The sequence below is a fragment of the Glandiceps talaboti genome, chromosome 4 (genome assembly GCF_964340395.1).
Source record: "Glandiceps talaboti chromosome 4, keGlaTala1.1, whole genome shotgun sequence".
Lineage (NCBI taxonomy): Eukaryota > Metazoa > Hemichordata > Enteropneusta > Spengelidae > Glandiceps > Glandiceps talaboti.
In genome coordinates, this window is record NC_135552.1 from 8,567,458 (window position 1) to 8,587,815 (window position 20,358).

Consider the following 20,358-nt stretch of genomic DNA (forward strand, 5'->3'; position numbering starts at 1 on the left):
TGCAGTAAACTGTTACTTTTACAACCATTCCTCCTTCCTATTGCTATTCTCACATGGGGTATACCCTTACAAATGTATAAAAGACACCATGGCATGTTACATCAACCAATATCATAAGACTGACTAGCAACACCTAAAAATCCTCACTGCTTGCCTTTATCCACTTTATCAGCTGCACACTGCTGTACCTTACCTTAGTTCACATCTACATCTACACAAAGCTCACACTGGTGGTTGTATCTACAAGTACAACGTATCTTCCCATATATTTTTAATAGATGTGCTGACAGATGGCTATATTTTATAGCCTATCTCCTAGTATTTACATAACTTGATCTAGGATTATCATGTCACTTTGTGACCTGTCATCCATTCACTGTTCTATACCGCTCTAATAATTCTTATATCTATCCTTCTATGTACAATTCATTATTAAACTAACATTTTAATGCCCCTCTAGAAACAACCATAATCTTTGTAACTATCTCTACAAAGAGCTAACATACATATAGCTATAATATAATATTAATAACCTATCCATTTAATGCTCTCTTAAAATAGATTGTCTTCTAGTTCATTACTTCTCATGAATTATTTTAGTGATTGCTTTGTCCCCAAGCTGTTATTTTAACCGATTTGGATCTTGTGTATATATTCAAGGAAACCAGTCAAACTATATGATACTATATGTAATTAGTATAGTGAATTTATCAGATCTTAATATTTCCATCCCTATCATCCCATGACAATGAATAGAAAACACACTATAGTTTATACTAAACTTTATCTGAAATCTGAAACATGGTGCATCATAAGGACACCAGATGAAACGTCCAAAATGAAGAGAACTTCCCATTACTACAACCAAAGATATATAATTATGTTATCATGTCAATCAGGCCTTTAGTCTTGTCACAAGACCTCAGATCTGCACTCGGAAGGTTGCCAAACAAAAGCCAAGGGTAACAGTACCTGGTGCATAAATGCCATTGATGTGCACCTTAAGTGCAATGTGACCTTCTGTCGCCTAATATCAAAAGAAAGCCAAACAGTCTAGCAGTTACACTACCACGTCTTGTATTCTAACATCCCCAATAACAATATGTACAGTATTTACAATTGGAAATTCCAACTAAAAACATTTTTTTATTCCGAGTACAAATTTTCATTTGTAACTATACATTTTTTGTATGAAACAAGAGTCCATTACCATACATTCTCACAATAGAAATATAGTACAAGTGCCTTTTCTCATTACTACTTTGTTTGGTTTTCAAAACAAGTCGGGGTAAAAATGCAAGCTATCAATAAATATACAGACAATGTGCAAGTGATAACTTCAGAAAAGTACTGTTCATTTTCCCTATTAGATGCATGATTACCTAATATAGAAGTGTGTGGTCATCCATAGGGAATCATATGAGGATCCATGTATACGGAGTAATATTACATGGTATACATGTAGATTTAATATGAACCACTTCTGTTGCATAGTTCATGAATGAAGGAGGTACATTTAATACAGCTACATCTACCAGACTTCATATTGGTTATTTTGTTCAACCCAGATCATTAATATCATGCACTGAGACAGGTGATGTCATTTATTGTGGTTTTCCTACATACATCTATACCAATGCACTACTAATGAGTAAACCACTTGTATAGGTACAGAATGATTCATTCAATACTACACTATGATATAACAATACACCTCTAGATTTACTAAACTGCCTGCAGGCATCTATGACATGGGAAAGATTGTATGGAGATACTTGTAATGGCATGTCCATCATGAATAACACAACTTCAGATTCATAAAAATGTTTTATTCCTATAAAAATTGCTGTATGAAGTGTATTGGATGAGTCACATGTAAACATTATGAATGCACTGGTAATAGATATCTAGAGAATACAATGTATTGTTACATACATCATACATGCACAAAAATGTATGTACCAGAGATTACATTGTACTTGCACTGTACTTAAGGAATATTTGCATTGCAGTGCAATACCAAAAATATTATTTTGCATAACTGCATGCAAATGATATGCAAATAAGGACACAGTCATTCAATCTACACAAAAGCGCACAATTAACTTATTAAGTAGTGTCATATTTTATGGAAATTTGTTGTTTTGGATATTAAAACATACATTGTTGTATATCATAATAACAGAACGCCATGTAACACGAATTCCAGTATGGGTACTCAATGGAATTTGCACTCATGCTTGCAGTGTTTTCTGTTGCACTTTCACTCGCTATGCTCATGAAAGTACGGCCACAGAGAAAGCCTCAAGCACTCGTACAAACACCACGAGTACGCCACACTTGCACTCGCATGTCATGGGGTTCTGTCATATTACTACTAGATTAGAACTAATCCACCAGACACATTGTATAGACTGACTACAATCTACTTTGCTGTAAGATCTTTTGTTATAGCATAACTGAATAAAACACTAACTGAATCATCTTGCAACACACAGCCACTATTTAAATACAAAAATGTACATGTATCTGACATGATGTAGCTTTTTTCTGAAAGTTTCTATCAAACTTCACGATAACACTTAATCACGGAAGGACTATGATTCATTCCCATCAACAGTGGAAGAAGAGAACTTGTGTATGAAAATTAATGATACATACATTGTACACGTATACAAAAAATAATGTAAATTTTATGAATCAGCAATGTTTTCATTAGAAACCAGCAGCTGCCGAGATCAGACGGTTGTAAGAGCATTCTCGCAGGCTGGGATTTGGGGGAACATTTTTTAGTATAAAAAATTAAAATACTTACAAGGCAAGAAGAAAGAGTATTCGTTTTGTTAAATGTATAATGCATGTACCTAGTGTGGCCTAAAAGGTCCAGCTATTGGCTCGCTTACATAACCACTAACAAACAACGCCTGGATCTTACAGACTAACATGTATATATACATGTATGTGTACCATGATTCTTTTTAGTCAGAAAGTTGGTTAATTCTAAAGGATTCCCATTTCAATCAATTTCTTTACTAAACAGCAAAAGATAATGACAGTATGCTACATTCATAGTTAAGCAAAAGACTCGGCTATCTGATTCAATATACTGGTTCAATCAAACTAAACATCCTCAAGCCAGGTAGCCAAGTCTGAAGGCTAACTATAGAATAAGTGTAAATGATATCCCATGTCACCAAGCTCAAATTAGAATAGGATGCAGGCCTCAGTACATGCACTTTGTATAAAATTACGAAACGTGCAAGAACTGGAGTGATTCATCATTCATCAATATGCAGTGACTATAACGTGTGATCCACCTAGTTGTATCTTGACAGACATACATGTAGCAATGCCCTGCAGTCTGAGGTAAAAATCTATTCTCAGCTACACAGCTAGTGAAAATACAAAATCAATCACACGGTATGAGTCACACCAAAACATAACATAGAAAACACTGTTACTATATTTTGCTGTGATTCAGGTTACTTTTGGTCATGGCTACATGTAGTTAGTCATCAACCACCTTACTAGTAATGTAAGTCAACAGTACACGTGTACATGTACAGGTACAGTGGTTTTGATAAGGTAAGGGAAGCCCAGTAACAGAAAGGGAGAAAGGGGTAAAAATGGCAGTGTTTCCCCATAGAATCTATGGTAATTTTGTTTGGGAACCCAGGTAAACTGACATGGGAACCCCGGTAAATGTTACCTACTTACCACCCTTAGCAAAGACATTGTACATGTATATAAACATATATAACCTGAGTTGAATCTAAAATAGCATTCATCCTAGCCATGGCCACTTGAAAAGGGGTAAATTACAGACAATTAGAGCCAAAGCCACCTAAACTATTATTTCCTTTTCAATGACAATTGCACCTCAGTCAGTCTAGCTGTATACAAATAAGTGGGGACCTATGGGGACTTTATACAGAGGCTGCAATGAATTGTATGCTCCCCAGGGAGTTGTGGAAGTATAGAGGGCTTTGTACCACTATAGGTCTGTGCAAAGGGTTATATAATTGTTAAGTGCTTTGAACACAGTGTTGGAAAGTGTGATATAAACACTAAAAATATTATTCATTATCAATATACACAAGAATCACAGAGTGTACTGTAAGCTTTCACTTACGATCATAGCCATACACTAAACAGGATACTATTGTCAAAGGCATATACAATAATACATACACATGTAGTGATGTACAGGTGAAAGCATCAATACTACACATACATGTAGTGAAGTTCAATTTCACAATGAAAATAGGAAAAGCATGCACCCTTCCAGTCTCACCCATCTGGCCACTTTAAACGACATCTACATCTACGTATTTGATCATGAAATCAGCTCTGTTTTAAATTTGGATGATGTATTGAAACACTTCAAAATCAGTTTGCACAATTAGACATTACCTTGTCTCTAGTGATAACAAAGCTCTTTAATGCCTCCACTTATTTCAACAGTCTAATTATTGTCTCTATATATTCTATGGAATACTTTAAATTTGTGTCTTTCATCTAGCCTCCACAATTCCCAAGAGATAGTAAATACATGGTGCCATCATTCAAGCGTAGGATGGCCAACTGATGGGGTATTGTCTTTCATGTTTAGTCTGCAACTTCAAACAACGAACCGATCTCATTGAGGTTATAATTCATCAAGGTTCAAAGCAAGCTGTTATAATTTTGATCATTTGGTGTTTGGTGCTGGTCATTTGGTGTTTGGTGCTGTTTGGACCCGTGAGACAACCCCCCCCCCCCCCCCCCCATCCCATTATGTTGCACAACTGCTCAAAAGAATACCTCTCCTCTTATTTAACTCTGTCCCAACTATATCCCCCTCCTTCCAAAATCAGCATCCTGTCAGTGTGTATACATGCTTCTATATACTACCTTCCATCATCATCAGCTCTGGTTTAGTTTCAAAATACATTGCCCTTAATTATATGTACCTCCCCTGTCTGACCTCTGCCTAGTTTCAATAAAGCTCCCCATACTACCAGTACATTGTTATCATGATATTCATCTGTTTCATACTGTTGACTATTCAAAGTCTTTCATGCAACAGTCTGGTACATGTTGTTGACACTGCTGGACTGGCACATTATTTGACACGTGCGACTACCAATTACAATTTTCAAATTCTAATTTTATATAAATTAACATGTCTAGTCTGAGTTTTGTTATCAATATGATTTTTCATAGATTTCACTCTCATGCAGGTAATTTTTATAATTAATTTCAATATTTAATGAACATTTCAAGGTCACAAACATGTAACACGTTTCTGGAAGTTAACAGTAAACATATGTAAATTACAGGAGATATGAAGTTGCCTTGGTGTTTCACTCATGGGACACAGTGCTTTTTACACAAAGACACGCACAATTCAACTCAAGACTAACAACAACAGAGACACAATACACACAGCAGGATCCTTTATCCAATCACATTAAAATGTGATAAGCATTGCCATTCTTTTACAGTACAGAAGAAATAGGCTTCTGCTGAAAAAATACACATGGATTTGATGATTTTTTATGTAAAACTTATAAGGCTTCAAATTCAATTCCAACTGATAATCAACATGTTAACTTGTCTACTTCTACATCCCCACTGTGCACAGCATCTCTATAACTGTTTCTTTTGCATCTGAAGTTTGTCTAAGTGTGTGTAAAAAACTTTGCACCTCATGAGAGAAGCACCAAGGCATCTTCATATCTCCGATGTAAACTGGTGGAGGAGAAGCCAAGTTATTCTAAAAAACTAATTACATATTCACAAGTTGGCACTCATTTAAAATACTATAGTTATTGGCAAGGCCATAGACAGACAATAACATGTGATGTTTTTTGACAATACCATGTGACATTCCACATGGTGTGCAATGGTGGTGACAGACTTCTATCGGCTAATTGGCTGAGTTAACACTCCAGGGATGTAGCAATCTAGTCAAATCAATAATTACTCTTTGCATATAACTGTTACAACAGTTAGATCACAAAGACCATTGTCATAGTCACATGTTCTACATGCACTGCTTTGTTGCAAATTTCAAATTATAATTCAGATTAAAAAATCAAAGTTAAAATAACATATTTAATCAATACCTGAAAATTAAATCTTCTCACGATAACTTGTGTAAAATTTCCAAAAATATTCAAAATAGGCAAAGTTTTAAATGATTATTCAGAAAGAATGTTTTCGTTCAGTGATCATTATGGAGTGTATCTCTTTCCGAAACAATCAAACAATCGCAATTGATCCTTGCGAATGTAGGCAATGAGCCCTATATTCAACTACTGTCAAGACTTTTCCCATTTACCTTGCGTTCCATATAAAAAGCTATGGTAAAAGACAATATAAATATTTGTGTTTGAAGTATTTTTTTAAAATTTGATTTGCTGGTCCCATATTGTGCCCATCACATAAAATAATTGAATTTTGCCAAAAGTACAAATATATGATTTTCGAAGAAAATTAATTCCCCTATTCACTCATCACATACAATGATCATTAAAAAAAATGAAATTGAAAGTCAAAATATTTGAGAAGCATGTATGTTGAAGTTTCTTTGTTCCCATTCAATGCATTATTACTAAAAAGATGGACAGGAAATGATAGTGATTATAGCCCAACTCCAAATTTCATCATTTCATTATTCATAATAGCTAGCTACATGTACACGTGTACATGTAAGTCATCTCTACTGCAAGGTGAATAAATATCTTCTTTTTTTGGAGAATTTTTTTCCCTTTTTTTCTTCTAAATTTGATTTGATTTGCTCTTCTAAAAGACCATCCACCTGTCATATACAATAATTGAATCTTGCCAAAGTTCAAATACTTGATTTTGGAAGAATGATTTCTAAAAATTTGATTTGCTGGCCCCACATTTCGCCCATCACATGCAACAATTATCCAAAAATTGATACTGAAAATCACAATGTTTGAGAAACGTGTACGTATAAGTTGAAACGTCTTTGTTCCATCCACTGCTTTATTAGTATATTACTAGAGAGATGAACAGGAAATGATACAATAATTATAGCCTAACTCTAAAAATTTCATTATTTTATAATAGCTGGATATCTCATCTCCACACTCTATGCTCCCTCTATTAAATTACATCACAACAAAGGTTTTAATCAGTGGAGGCTGGAAAACATAGAATTATCAAATTAGCTACTATGAAGTATTATTAGTGCTGAATCACAAGATGTGAACTCATATAGAATTCATAATTTAGTACATCTAACTTTGACTACCAACGATAGAACGTATGAGAGTTTACGGTATCATGATTTGTGACAATGTATGATATGGTGCAAGACTAGTCGGATACAGCAGATGTTTTTGTACTTGTGCTATTTTCAAGTTTTTTATAAGTATCTTCCATTTTCTGTTCCATTACCGGAGTTTTGTTACGGTAGGTACAAAGATTCTTTGTTTCATGAAAGTATGCCTAAAGTAAATTTCACGAAAAACACACATGGTTTCCTGGCTCTGCTTCCACCAGTGTTTTTGTTTTAAGAAAGGCAAGTTGGTGATTTGGTAAAATCTACCCATGTTCTCAAGGTATTGTAACAGTTTTCCCAACAAAATTACTGTACCAGGTTTGGAAGTCTACACAAAATTTACCAGTTCCCCCTCCCTCTCCCCCTCCACCCCACCCCTTTTACTTGGGTTTTCCAACTTTTACACACAAAAAAAAACCCAACAAGTCACTTTTATCACATTTTCCCCTCTGATACAAGTAGTCTTTACAATAACATTCCTCGGAGATAAATATATCCTCATTTTTGGGCTTTCTCCTTTTTCTTCTTAATTCTTTAAAACTTACACCAAATGACTACAAACTACTCTTGTAAAATTGCAAATATCAAAAACATTCAAACCTTTTTAAAAACCAATAGATGTTTTTCCTAGGTTAGATTCATTTCCATCCATCATCTACCACAAATAACACCTGATCCACAAAACTAATCTTTTCACAAATACTAAAATCCCGTCAGTAAATCCCACTTTTTGGTGAAAGGTAGATAACATGAATGTATTACATTACATACTGATGGATGTGAAAATGAAGGCCTTGTCAAAATGTGAAAATAAAGACCTCGTCAAGACGTGAAAAAAAAGACCTCATTAAGAGCAAACGTGACAATAAGTGTAGCATGGTAGATGTTATATGTATAGCTACCACTCCAGTATACAAAGTGTTCTACTATTTACACATGGCCTTGTTGAGAGTAAATGTTACAGTGGGTAGATGGTATATTTATCCTGATCACCCAATCCTCCAGTTTGCACACAGCCAAAAGTAAACATAACGGTGAGGCATAGAGTGGTAGATGGTATATGTATCCCGAACACCCCATTCCAAACTTGACGGTGAAACATAGAATGGAAAATGGTACATGAATCTCAATCATCCCATTTACAAACTGTCCTCCAGTTTTATACACAGCCGAGAGTAAACGTGACAGTCAAATGTAAGAGTAGTAGATATTACATGCATGGCTAACACTCCATTACAAGGTGTTCTACGGTTACACAATACATGTTGAACATTACAACAATAGAGGACATTGAAGACAGCTTTCACTTACCTTATCATTTGTGACTTCATTGATGTACACTTGATCACCATGGTCATCTGTCTCTTCTCTCCATCCATGTGGAAGGACATTCTGGGGAGGTGATGTTACCTGTAAAACAACCGAAAAAAAAAATTGATTAGTAAAGTTTGAAATACAAACAAGATTAATCAACTAAAATAAATGTCCTCTTTTTAAACTAGGGAAGAACTCATTGAAAAATTAGGGAGGAAAATTAAAATTATTTCTACAAGAAAACTTTCCTCTTCCAATATCCACATAAGTTCTGACAATAAATCATACAAGTTACTCGTAGCTGGAATTGTAGTTTTCCATTGTTAAAATTTCACAGAAGACAAAAAAAACTATAGTTGTTAACACACCCCGGGAACTCTGACACCAACACGAACATGTGCAACAGTCTGGCAGAATGGGATATACGCAACCCCATGTGAGTATGATCGCTTGTTGAGCAACATTGCGAAATGTGAAATCTTCATACAACTTTGAGTCCGTATAGAGCGAGAGAGTGTATATCGTAGCGTATCTCAGAGTACGTGTTGGCTGCACCGATACGTACGCTTAGACTGGCATTGTCTGATAGTGAAACTGTAGTATGGATTAGTAACTCAATGTGACAACACTTCCTGACAGATGGATGGGAAATTATAATGACAAAAGCTGCAGTCATGTGGAATGGCTATTGTCTAGGCTTGACAATGAGCTCGGCTGATAGATTGCTGTCCCGTGTCTTTTATGTACATGTACTACTGCTATTAATGGGATGAAGCCTTTACAATACACGCCTTTCAGGGGAGAACTGACATATGATCATTTACATAATAGTCAACAAACTACAAACACTCAAATGAAAAACTAACAAGTTTTCAGTATAAACCAATAAAGGACAGTTCATCTGAGTCACTTGGAATCATTGTTGCCATGGTAATATGTGATGATGATTTATTAAGCTTTATTAGATTATCGCAGGAGAGAACGATAATACTGGGACTATTCACTCAAATCCACCAAGCAATTAAACACGAAAGTCATTGTGGATATCAAAGATTTTTATAGTCTGTTGAAATGATCGGCTTTACTATTCCTTCATTAGACAGGTCTGTACTCGATTTTCTTCCTGTCTGTTCAAACATGGATGTAGTAGCTAATACATCAATGGTCCAAACAAAGTTTGGATACACTCTGGGAAACATGTTACACAGGTAGTGAAGTCCCTAAAGTGCCATTTGGTACAAAACCTGTTCAGACAATTTGACTTTATTATTGAATCTGTTAATTGCTAAATAAATCTTCACTACATGGCCCAAAGACTTCGGTATCAGGCTTAACAATGTCATTCACCAGTTCTGTCAAGCCAATATGTCAAGTCAGTTGGATAACCCAAGTCTTTGGGCTATCAATGCATTATGTATGTTGAATATATCACACTTGTAGGTTTGCTGTATTAACTTTTAAGTTGTACATACATACATACATACATACATACATACATACATACATACATACATGCATACATACATACATACATATACATACATACATACATGCATGTACATGTAAGTCTTGTTTCATCAAAACTACATGTACACTTGGAAATGTTCACTGTTCTCACAATTGATGTCTGTTCGAAAAACATTTTTATCAAGGATGAAGCTGGAGGTAAAATCTGCACTCGTTCTCACAGCATTTTGCATTAGCTTCTCAGCAACAGTGTGAGCAATGTGCCCTCTATGCACTAAGCCAATTTGACACACCACTGACGCACACAATTTCTAGTGATGCACCAAAATTTGGTGTTCCCCTATCTCTTACTATGTGGTGACTCACAAGAAATGCCAGTTTTTTATCACACTGACTCACAACAACAAAATTTGGCTATCATTAGAGAGCCCACTAAGTGTGAGGAATAACTAAATAAGAGTATACATGTAATACATGTAGCTGAAATATTTTAAATGTACTTGTATGTACAGAACTGCATAAACCATAGATAACCACATTTCTATAATAAAGTTTATGACTTATCTCTCACTTGTTGAACAGTGAGAAGGCATCATTACCTTGTTTTCAAACAAAAAATACATAATATGCAGACCTCACAAAGGAAAGGTGACCCATAAAGAGCAAATAATCCCCAAAAAGTACTCAAAACTAGGGGAAAATGCAATGATTACAGCGTGTCACAGAACTCTAACTACATATGTATAGATACAAAATGTACAACAACTCAGAAGTCCTTTGTACAAGGTAAAGTTTACACTGATGCTCTTGAGTTTTACTATATAGTTGTTGTCACTGTGGCATGTATGTACACGTACATGTGTATATATTGATTTCTGCCAAGGGAAGACGTATAAATTTACATGTGAATTCCACCTACATGTACATGTAGATGTACACACCACAGATTGCTTCTAATTGTTGACTTCCGACTTATTGATTTATTTTGTCACCATTGCCATCTGTGTGTATTTCATTCATGATTACGACATAGTAAAATCCAATACAATTTTGGGATCATAATGTAATTTTTCAGCATCTACCTGCATATATTGTACAAAGATACATGTATATGTGTATACCAGACATGGACTCGGCCTTGTGTTCAACTCATGTCTGGGGGTTATCAATGATGTATTGTTGTGTGATGTTTTGTTATATTCTAATTTCTATTCTTGTACAAAACTTGACCTTCAACAGGTAAAAATACCTTAAGTCTGTATCAGAATTTTATCTACTGACACACAGAACATTTTCTTTCAGTCAATAATTACATCATTGTGAGCAAGAGTTCTTTTTTCTTCACTTGTGGAAGATATTTATAGAGGGCAAAAGAATATGTTGAAGGGGTCTAGTACTAGTACTTTTACCATGATGAATTTTATGAAGTGTAAATTTTCAAGTATCACTACATTTGTTTTACATTGGAATTTTTACTTATTTTATAAATATTTTTTGGGTGATGCCAATTTTTCTCCCAAGAAGTTTTCACGTTTAGCAACACTTTGTTTTTATAAACATCTCTCTTTTCAAATGAAAATAAAATGTAACATTGTTACAAGTACATTGAGTCATCTCATCTTCTAACTCCTACTAAAGTTGCCATTGTGGTATAAGTGTCTGCCTGTATATCTGTTTTCATTTTCATCCCTTGAACAGTATATTTTAAAACAGTCAACTTCACTTTTCAGTGAAAATTAAATCCAAGAATAAATCAAGCATTCTAGAACACAGTAAAGTACGACTAGACGTTTTAAAATTCACTCATCAATCATGTGGTGGTTTCTACCAGTCAATCTACTGGTAAAGAAGCTTGTTCTGTGGTACAGCTTGGTAATCAATATCTATCAGGAATGGTCACATCTCTCTATTGGTGAATGACTATCATACAGACTGGTTCATAATTTTTACCCCTTGAATAGGTTATAAAGAAATAACAGGTAGAGATATACATGATAAAAATTGCATGTACTTTTGTATAGAATTCGTACAAATATGAAGTACATGAATGATCTTAGTATATATTTTTTTCATGCAGATAAAACGTTGAGTAGAATTCTGCTTTAGGGTTGAACAAAAACTGACAAAGAACATACACGTACTTCATGACACACCGAAGATACAGTTTTTGATGAGTGAAAAAAATTACTGAATGAGGAGCTGCTACTCATGTGTGAGTGTTATCATTTGACACTGCATCATCAGACATGTTCATCTAATGATTGCAAACGGTGCTTGTCAAAAGTGCCGTCTCTTCTAGCGGCAAAAACTGTGCTCTAATTGCCTGAAATCCACTGTCAATTTGTGTCATAGGCTATCACTATTGTTATGGATAATAAGCCTGCAAAATTCACAACCATGGTAAATTGTACACTTGTATTGTGTACTGCTACCTATAGAGACCTGTCCTTTGTTGCAATCAAGACTGCATGTGAAAGTGAAAATGTGTTAATTTGTATGCCATCATCAGACTTGGTCTTAAGTATCTACTTTGGTCTTTTGTCATCTTCACTGCACTGCAGCAACTTGCAATTTACTCCAATACATGCAATCAGGTATACTGTGTATCTAGATTCATGCTGGATTTGTTCACTAGAATTACATTCAACTCAAGCTAACCAATCTTTTGACATCTGCCATTCACAAAACGATATCTCATGGTTATTTCACACAATGCATACTGTATCATTTATAAATCCTTTTCATACATTTGACAATTATTTCTTTTGGTTTTCTGTTGCTAGTTGTCTTGTAATATGACTTTCAATCTCAATTTAATGTATTACCAATAGAGGGCGCTATTCAAAGTTCTTGCTGTGAAACTGAAACAATGCACAATTGAATTTCTACCAGATGGCAGAAATCTAAATATCTGTTCTGCCAAAATTTGAGTTCTCCATTTGTAAAAGAAGGTATTGTTAATTACATTTGTGTTATTCAAGCCCTTTGAAGTTTTTATGGAACACAACTGATTGAATATCTAAAGGATGATAGTAATGTGGCGCTTGAGATCATTTGTATGCTGAACTTGAAGTACTGATACATGTACCGTAAACATGCCTGGATTTGCAAGGATCACTTTGCAATAAACTACAAACAAGAAAGTGTTCTTTTACTAAATCCTGCCAAGATTACACAAAATCCATGAAAATATTCCACATAAAAAAGACATTTTTACAGGACATAAAATACTTTTTTAAATAACCTGTCACAGAAACACTTGTGTTAGCCTACACCCATGCTTTCCTGACAATCAGTTATGACTTCCTAACTTTAATATGAAAGGGCATGCAATGACTAGTACCTTTAAATCACAGGTTATGATTATAGACAAATTCCATGTACTATGTAGTGATTTGTATGCATAGGGCTATATTAGTGTGTACTCATCCATTACATCGTATATCAATACATTACTCCATCTGTACAACTCTTTTAGTTCACTGTTGACATTAATATAAGACACTTTATATTTCATTACTTTCACCAAATATCTTCTGCTAAATTACACTTTTATCTCATTTGGTCGAGTCAATGGATGGTTTTATTAAAGACTGTAGAATGAATTCAGGCATGATAACAAAGACTGCATTGTATGTGATTTTAATGATACAACAATTACTGATCACGAATCCCTTTCTAATTTGCTTGTCTGGTGTTAGTCTATAAAATATGATATTTAGTTCTAACCTATCAGTCAGCACTCACAGACATGGCTGGAACAATATGACGTATATTACAATCTAGCATGGTGTTGTTGGCCTATTTTTGATTTGGGGAATTTGATGCGAACGTCTTATTTAAAGAAATTACGGTGAAAATATTTAAATACAAAACAAATGGGAAATTCAAGTAGCATGGTGTGTGAAGTACAATGTACATTGTACATCATCAACACAAAAAACCTCTTTCCAACTTTGACATATAAAAACAAAAGGTGTTTATTTGCCTGTAATTTGTAGATGAATAGGTATGAAGATGTGAACAGTGAATGCACTTGACAAAACACACACTATTGTAAAAACTGAACTGATAAAAACACTTGGTGAAATAATTTCTACATTTGAAATATCAAGAGTAGACAATAGTTGTGATTTACTATATGTCCTGAAAAAATATCTCACAGTATACTACATCTGTAATTAGCCCAAAACAATAGCAGTATTTTTGCTAAAAGAAAGTATACAATGTACTATGAGGAGGCAAAATCTCCCCGAGTTCCAATGATTTTCACCTGGGTTCTCCACCATTTAAACTAAACAGTACATGCACATGGATACATGTATTATATATAATTTGTAATTGTATACTGGTAAGTCCTACCAGACTTGCCCTTTTCTGTCTGTCACTAGAGTGCTCAAACCATGCATGGTAAAAAAAAACATTGAACAGTGACACTGCAGCTAAATCTTGATTGTACCATAGCAGATATAGCAACTGAGATGACTTTACTACTAGATATACATGTACAATAATTTTGATATTATTTGTGACAGAGAGAACTGCAGTGTATGATTGAATACACGGAAAAACACAAAGTGCTTCCATTTGACAGTGTAGAACAATCCCACAGCAGTAGTAAAATGTACATGTAGTAGTGAGCCCTCAACGTACTGTAATGGAAATCATTTCACTTTCATTGAAAAAGAGACCTTGGATGCTACCAAAAACTACATTTTTGTATTCACTATAATCACAAGTAAGACTGCAAATCTGTGCTTCAGGTCTTTGCCAAAAAAAAAGTGACAACAGTATACATGTACATGTACCCCTGTCTGGGAGCAGCTATAACACCACCAGTAGCACCTCAGCAGAATATATGTACATTTTATAGCTCAAACATCTAGCACTAACAGTATACAGTTATACTAGTTTTTTAAAATGTTTTTCACAGTTTTTTTTTTTTTACAATGTTTTGTCATCATATTATCTTTCAAAATATGGAAATCTTAGGTTTACATAAGTTTCACCAAGGTTCCCACATTTGATAGAACCCAAAACATTTCAATATTCTGTGCTACATACATAAGGCATGAATTTTCTTCTCTGCTAAAATACAAGTGACCGTAAACTGAATTTGTAATTTACTTTTAGTTCCAATCTGATTTGTAACCACTCTACTTTCCCTGTGTACTTTTGAATTGAAAATTGGATTGGGCCTTACCAAAGGGGACTGCATTATTTCATTTTAAGAATTATCTAGTGGCTGACCCCGTGGCTCTAGTCAGTTGCTTCAAGGAATTAGAATTCCAGTAAAATTAGTAAACCACCAATGATTTATCTGCATGTATACAGTCTAGTCACCACCTAGTATATAGTGTATGTACATGTATTGTACATAATTATTAGTGAAGAGATTACAATATCTGGATTCAACAGATTAGTAAAAATTGCTTTCATACTAGCCATTATTTTTTCATTTGTCTCTATGGTAAAAAATCAATCGATCAAATACAATCATACTCCGAGTATTCATTTGTCATTTTCCCTGTCATAATATCAATTTCATGAAATCGTGATTACATTTCACACCAAGACACCTCGTTTCTTCACAAGACGACTACGCACAAGATCTTTGCATACAGTAATGTGAAGTATGACATTTCAAATATCCCCTAAGAGAACAAACAATAAAACTATGATTTCAGCTAATTTCATTACTCCGCTGGAACGATAAATTGAAGATGTCCCTGTTGTTGTTTTTTTCGATACTTGTGTAAGCTGACTAGCAGGGATTCTTTTGTGGATGATCAGATAATATTAGATGCATACTTTGCACAGTGGGTTAGCTTTATTTGTATGACTGCTTTATTCAATCTCATCACATCATAGCCACACTGTAATAATCATTTTCAATTTAACAAATTGAAAATGCATCTTGGCAGTTGGATTTTTTATCAAACCCCCTGGAATCTATTCAGAATAATGATTTTTTTTATTTAAAGATGTTCATTTGCTTGACAGACTGATAAAAGAATAGTACCAGGGGGTTCAACTAAAATAACAAAGCTATGGAAATTTTGGTTCTGCGCTCAAATGAGATAAAAGCTTTTATTCCAGCTTCTTATGTTACCATGACAACAAGAATTTAGCAGTCACAAGTGCCTACATGTCGGCTCTGCTTTGAAATGATGAGATTTGCTAGATGTGATGTGATGTACCGGTAATATTACAGGGATATACAGCGGTCTATAAAGCTTTAGTGAAGTCAACCAATTACAGACATAAAGTTATTACATTTTAATACATTGTAATCATATATGTTAAGCTTATATTTACATACAGATGTTTTTAATATAAAGTTATTATTCTTGTCTACATTTTAACTAGTGATCATCTTACAGTTGGACAGCATATATATGATGATTATAGTACACTTTTGTTTTCTATATACATTTAGAATACAAGAACCACACATCCACTTCCCACTTGTAAAACAAGTATGCAACACAGTCTGCTTTCATTGCACAAGTATGTACTATATACCCCCATCCCCATATATACATGTATATGGATATATATGAATGAATGCACGCACAGACACACGCACGCACGCATGCATGCACATACGCATGCACACACACACATACATATTCATCAACACACATATACATATCCAGACATACACAATGTACACATGTACAAAAAAATACATACATAAATTCTACATATACGCATGTGTGTCCAACTGTACATTATATACATGTACTGATCATAAAGGACAGATCAAAATGAAATTGGAAAACCTTTTCTGAAGTTTGCCTTCTGCTACCTCAAGGGCTTCCTGTATTTTCAGTCCAGTGAACTTTAATAGTCACTTGGGTTACAGAATGGAAGAGAAATGAACTGCATGCAAAATAAGTCTTTCCTTTCGCTCTCTTGTCTCCAGAGTACATTTACATTACCCTCACAAGATGTAGCTCATTCTAGTTGAGTACCATTGTGGTGACACATCCTTCTCTTTCGTGTTCTCTCAAGTGTCAATCACTATGGTTACAATGAATTCAAAAATTGCATATGTACTCCTCAATCTTCCACCGCAGGCAAAACACTTGTGCTGTTAACATTGCTGTAGACTTCTCATTCCTTTTTAGTCACAATAGTGTAAAATTACCTCATTTCAATACGAAATTTAATCTGACTGTACATGCATGATGAACTGAATTGAATAATCTTGCATGTCATACAGGAAAACTGAAGATATTTGAGGAAATGTAGCTTGGTTGCAAGTTTTCTTGTCTAGAAAAGACATTACTCTGTGAACATATCTATTTCAATACTTAGATTCTTGGGAACATTAGCCTGTCTGCAGGCTGGATAAGTGACTCTGCCATGGTCGTTGCAATAAGTGTGGACTCACAAATGCTGCCTGCAGACAGGCAAGGATCACGACAACATGCTAACTGGGGATCAGAAATACCCAGTATTAAAATAGAAATTGGAATCAGTTGATATTTAAGGACATGTAGTTTGAATCTCTTGTTCTCTTGTCTTACATGTACATTACTCGGTGATCATACCTATTTCAATACTTAGATGGAGACTGAGAGCATTAGGCTGTCTACAGGCTTGATATGCAACCCTGTCACGGTTGTTAGAGACTATTGTGGACTCACAACTGCAGCTTATAGTCAGACAAGGATCAGAACAATGAACGAAAAGAGGATAAGAAATTGATATCTAGGATATACATGTAGCAAATGGGTTTGTGGCCGATATTTCTGTACGAAATAAGTCTAGATTGATGGAATTAACATACATGTCTAGGCTGTCTACAGTCCTAGATCTGACGATATGTCTATTAAGTTTGTGCTAGAAAATGAACTCTCTGATGTTTAACACTCCACTTCAATGAAATATAATATATAGAATATAATGAAAGCAAATTATTCACCAGCTTATAATAATAACTTATATAATGTCTTACATGTACAGTCATGTATATCCGAAAATTGAATAGTACTCATGTACATGTAACCCACCCAAACTGATGTGGGAAAATAGCCACGTTCAATCAAACAGTGCAGGCATATACATGTACATTGTGGCTGTAACATTTTCGTTACATGCCATTGCCAAGTACACATTTATATGACGAGCAATGTATTATGTTATGATTTTACGTTCGGTTATATTATCAAAATACACGAATGAGTGTATCTTGCAAAAACTACAATTTGGATGAGTTACATGTACTACATTTACTACTCCTTGTCTGTAGGCAATAAAACTTTCACTTGCTCAACAACTACCTGGGATTTTCCTATCGGGAACACTGGCATGTGTATATTTTGAGGCATGATGCAATCATTTCATTTCAATACCTCTTTTCTAGCTGCCATATTGTGTATATCGAGTGATACAATTAATAAATGAAATGACAGATTTTCATTTCCCACCATTTCCTTTCTTTTCAATTTGCCTTCACGCTTATTAAATTTTGTTGTACACATTTACCTCCTCAGAAAATTAATATCCTTAACAATAAGTTCATGTTTATACAAGCTTACAGGCAAACATGGACTAGATGGATACACTGACAAAAACAGAAAGGTGTTGTCTGTCTACCTGAGGCTCTGTTTTCCTAATACAAGTTATTCTACTTTGCATGTTACCTTGTACATGTGTTTGTGGATGTGTATTTGTATATGTTAGACTTAGAGTGTCTGCATAAATGCATGATGGTTGAGTGCATAGGTATACATGTGTCAGTATGTACATTGTATATCCACAGTACTGGGGTATATATACTGTATACCGTACATGTAATATGTACAATGTATGACTGTGCGCATGCACACTGAAGTACAATGAGTGCATCTATATCTATAAGACAGTGTGCAAGCATGCATTACTGAGTGTTAGTGTACTGGTATGTGTATATGTGTATGTATGTATGTGTGTGTGTGTGTGTGTGTGTGTGTGTGTGTGTGTGTGTGTGTATATATATGTGTGTGTGTGTGTGTATATGTGTGTGTGTATATGTGTGTGTGTATGTGTGTGTGTATATATGTGTGTGTGTGTATATATATGTGTGTGTGTGTGTGTGTGTGTGTGTGTATCTGTCTGTCTATCTGTCTGTACGTATGTATGTATGTATGTATCATTCTCACAAGCTAGAGCATTTTTTCCTGAGTGACACAACGAAAAATAATACGTTCGGCGTTGGCTGATAAGACTCGACGTAGAGGGCGGTGATGTGTGACGATAGTATGTATGTATATATATGTGTGTGTGTGTGTGTGTGTGTGTGTGTGTGTGTGTGTGTGTACATGTATACGTGCATGTACATGTATTCTAACCACTATGACAGCTGAAAGTCAACTCATACCCATACTGTACCAGTCTAATTACAATATGTAGTATTTCATTAATCACTTACATGTAGTTTATTATACACATACATGTATAATCTATTACTGGATACCCAGATATGATAAATGTGTTATGCAATGTGCACAGCTGTACATACATCATGTATTAATTCATATTTCTAATCATGCTTTACACTGAGTGCTCGCCATCACTGTACAAATGTCTGCCTTCCATTACATTTCTCTCATTATACAGGGTTCGATATCATTTGCTGCCATCTACATATACTGTCTTATTTTCAGACACATATCAGTCATGTGTACAGGGGATAGGATTCCACTGACTTTGTCTGTCATTAACAAATAACAAATAATCGATAGCTGTACATTGTATAGAAAGGCAGAAATGTATTACAGACACATCTAAAAACACAATTACATTTGGCATGCATTTGATGTGCAAACAGTTAGATGACGATTGTAGAAATTTGATGGAAATCAATTTCTATTCAAGTAGGTAGTCAATCCAATATTACCATTCAAGTAGAACAATTTTTTTTTTAATTTCCATTTTTTTAACCTTTACTTTCAAATGTGCTCATATTTTACGGATTAGCATACAAATGTAGTATTACTTTAATATGTCTAGTGAATGTCAGCCAAGAATGTCAACTCAATAACTGACTACATATCAAACAAGACAGGCTAATCTATCTAAGTACATGTAGGTCTTACAAATGACCTTTTCTATCATTCCCAAAGTTTTGAAGTTACTATTAGTGTCACTATTTAGAATATATGTGTAACACTTTACCTAGTGCTAGGGAGTCATGTCAGACACTGTGATATACAAGTGTTACTTTCTTGTCATTTTACCTAATGCTAGGGAGTCATCAGAGAACTCTGCATCATTCCCTACATTTGTAA

General features: G+C 34.6%; 1 protein-coding gene across 2 annotated transcripts in view; it reads right to left on the bottom strand.

Annotated features, from left to right (window-relative positions):
• The window catches only part of LOC144434631 (rho GTPase-activating protein 15-like), an 83,161-nt gene that overhangs the window by 19,403 nt on the left and 43,400 nt on the right, over positions 1 to 20,358 (bottom strand). For both annotated transcript variants that reach the window (XM_078123121.1, XM_078123120.1), the window contains exon 3: positions 8,609 to 8,707. In XM_078123121.1, coding sequence (XP_077979247.1) covers positions 8,609 to 8,707 — 99 coding nt within the window. The remainder of the gene's footprint in view (positions 1 to 8,608; positions 8,708 to 20,358) is intronic.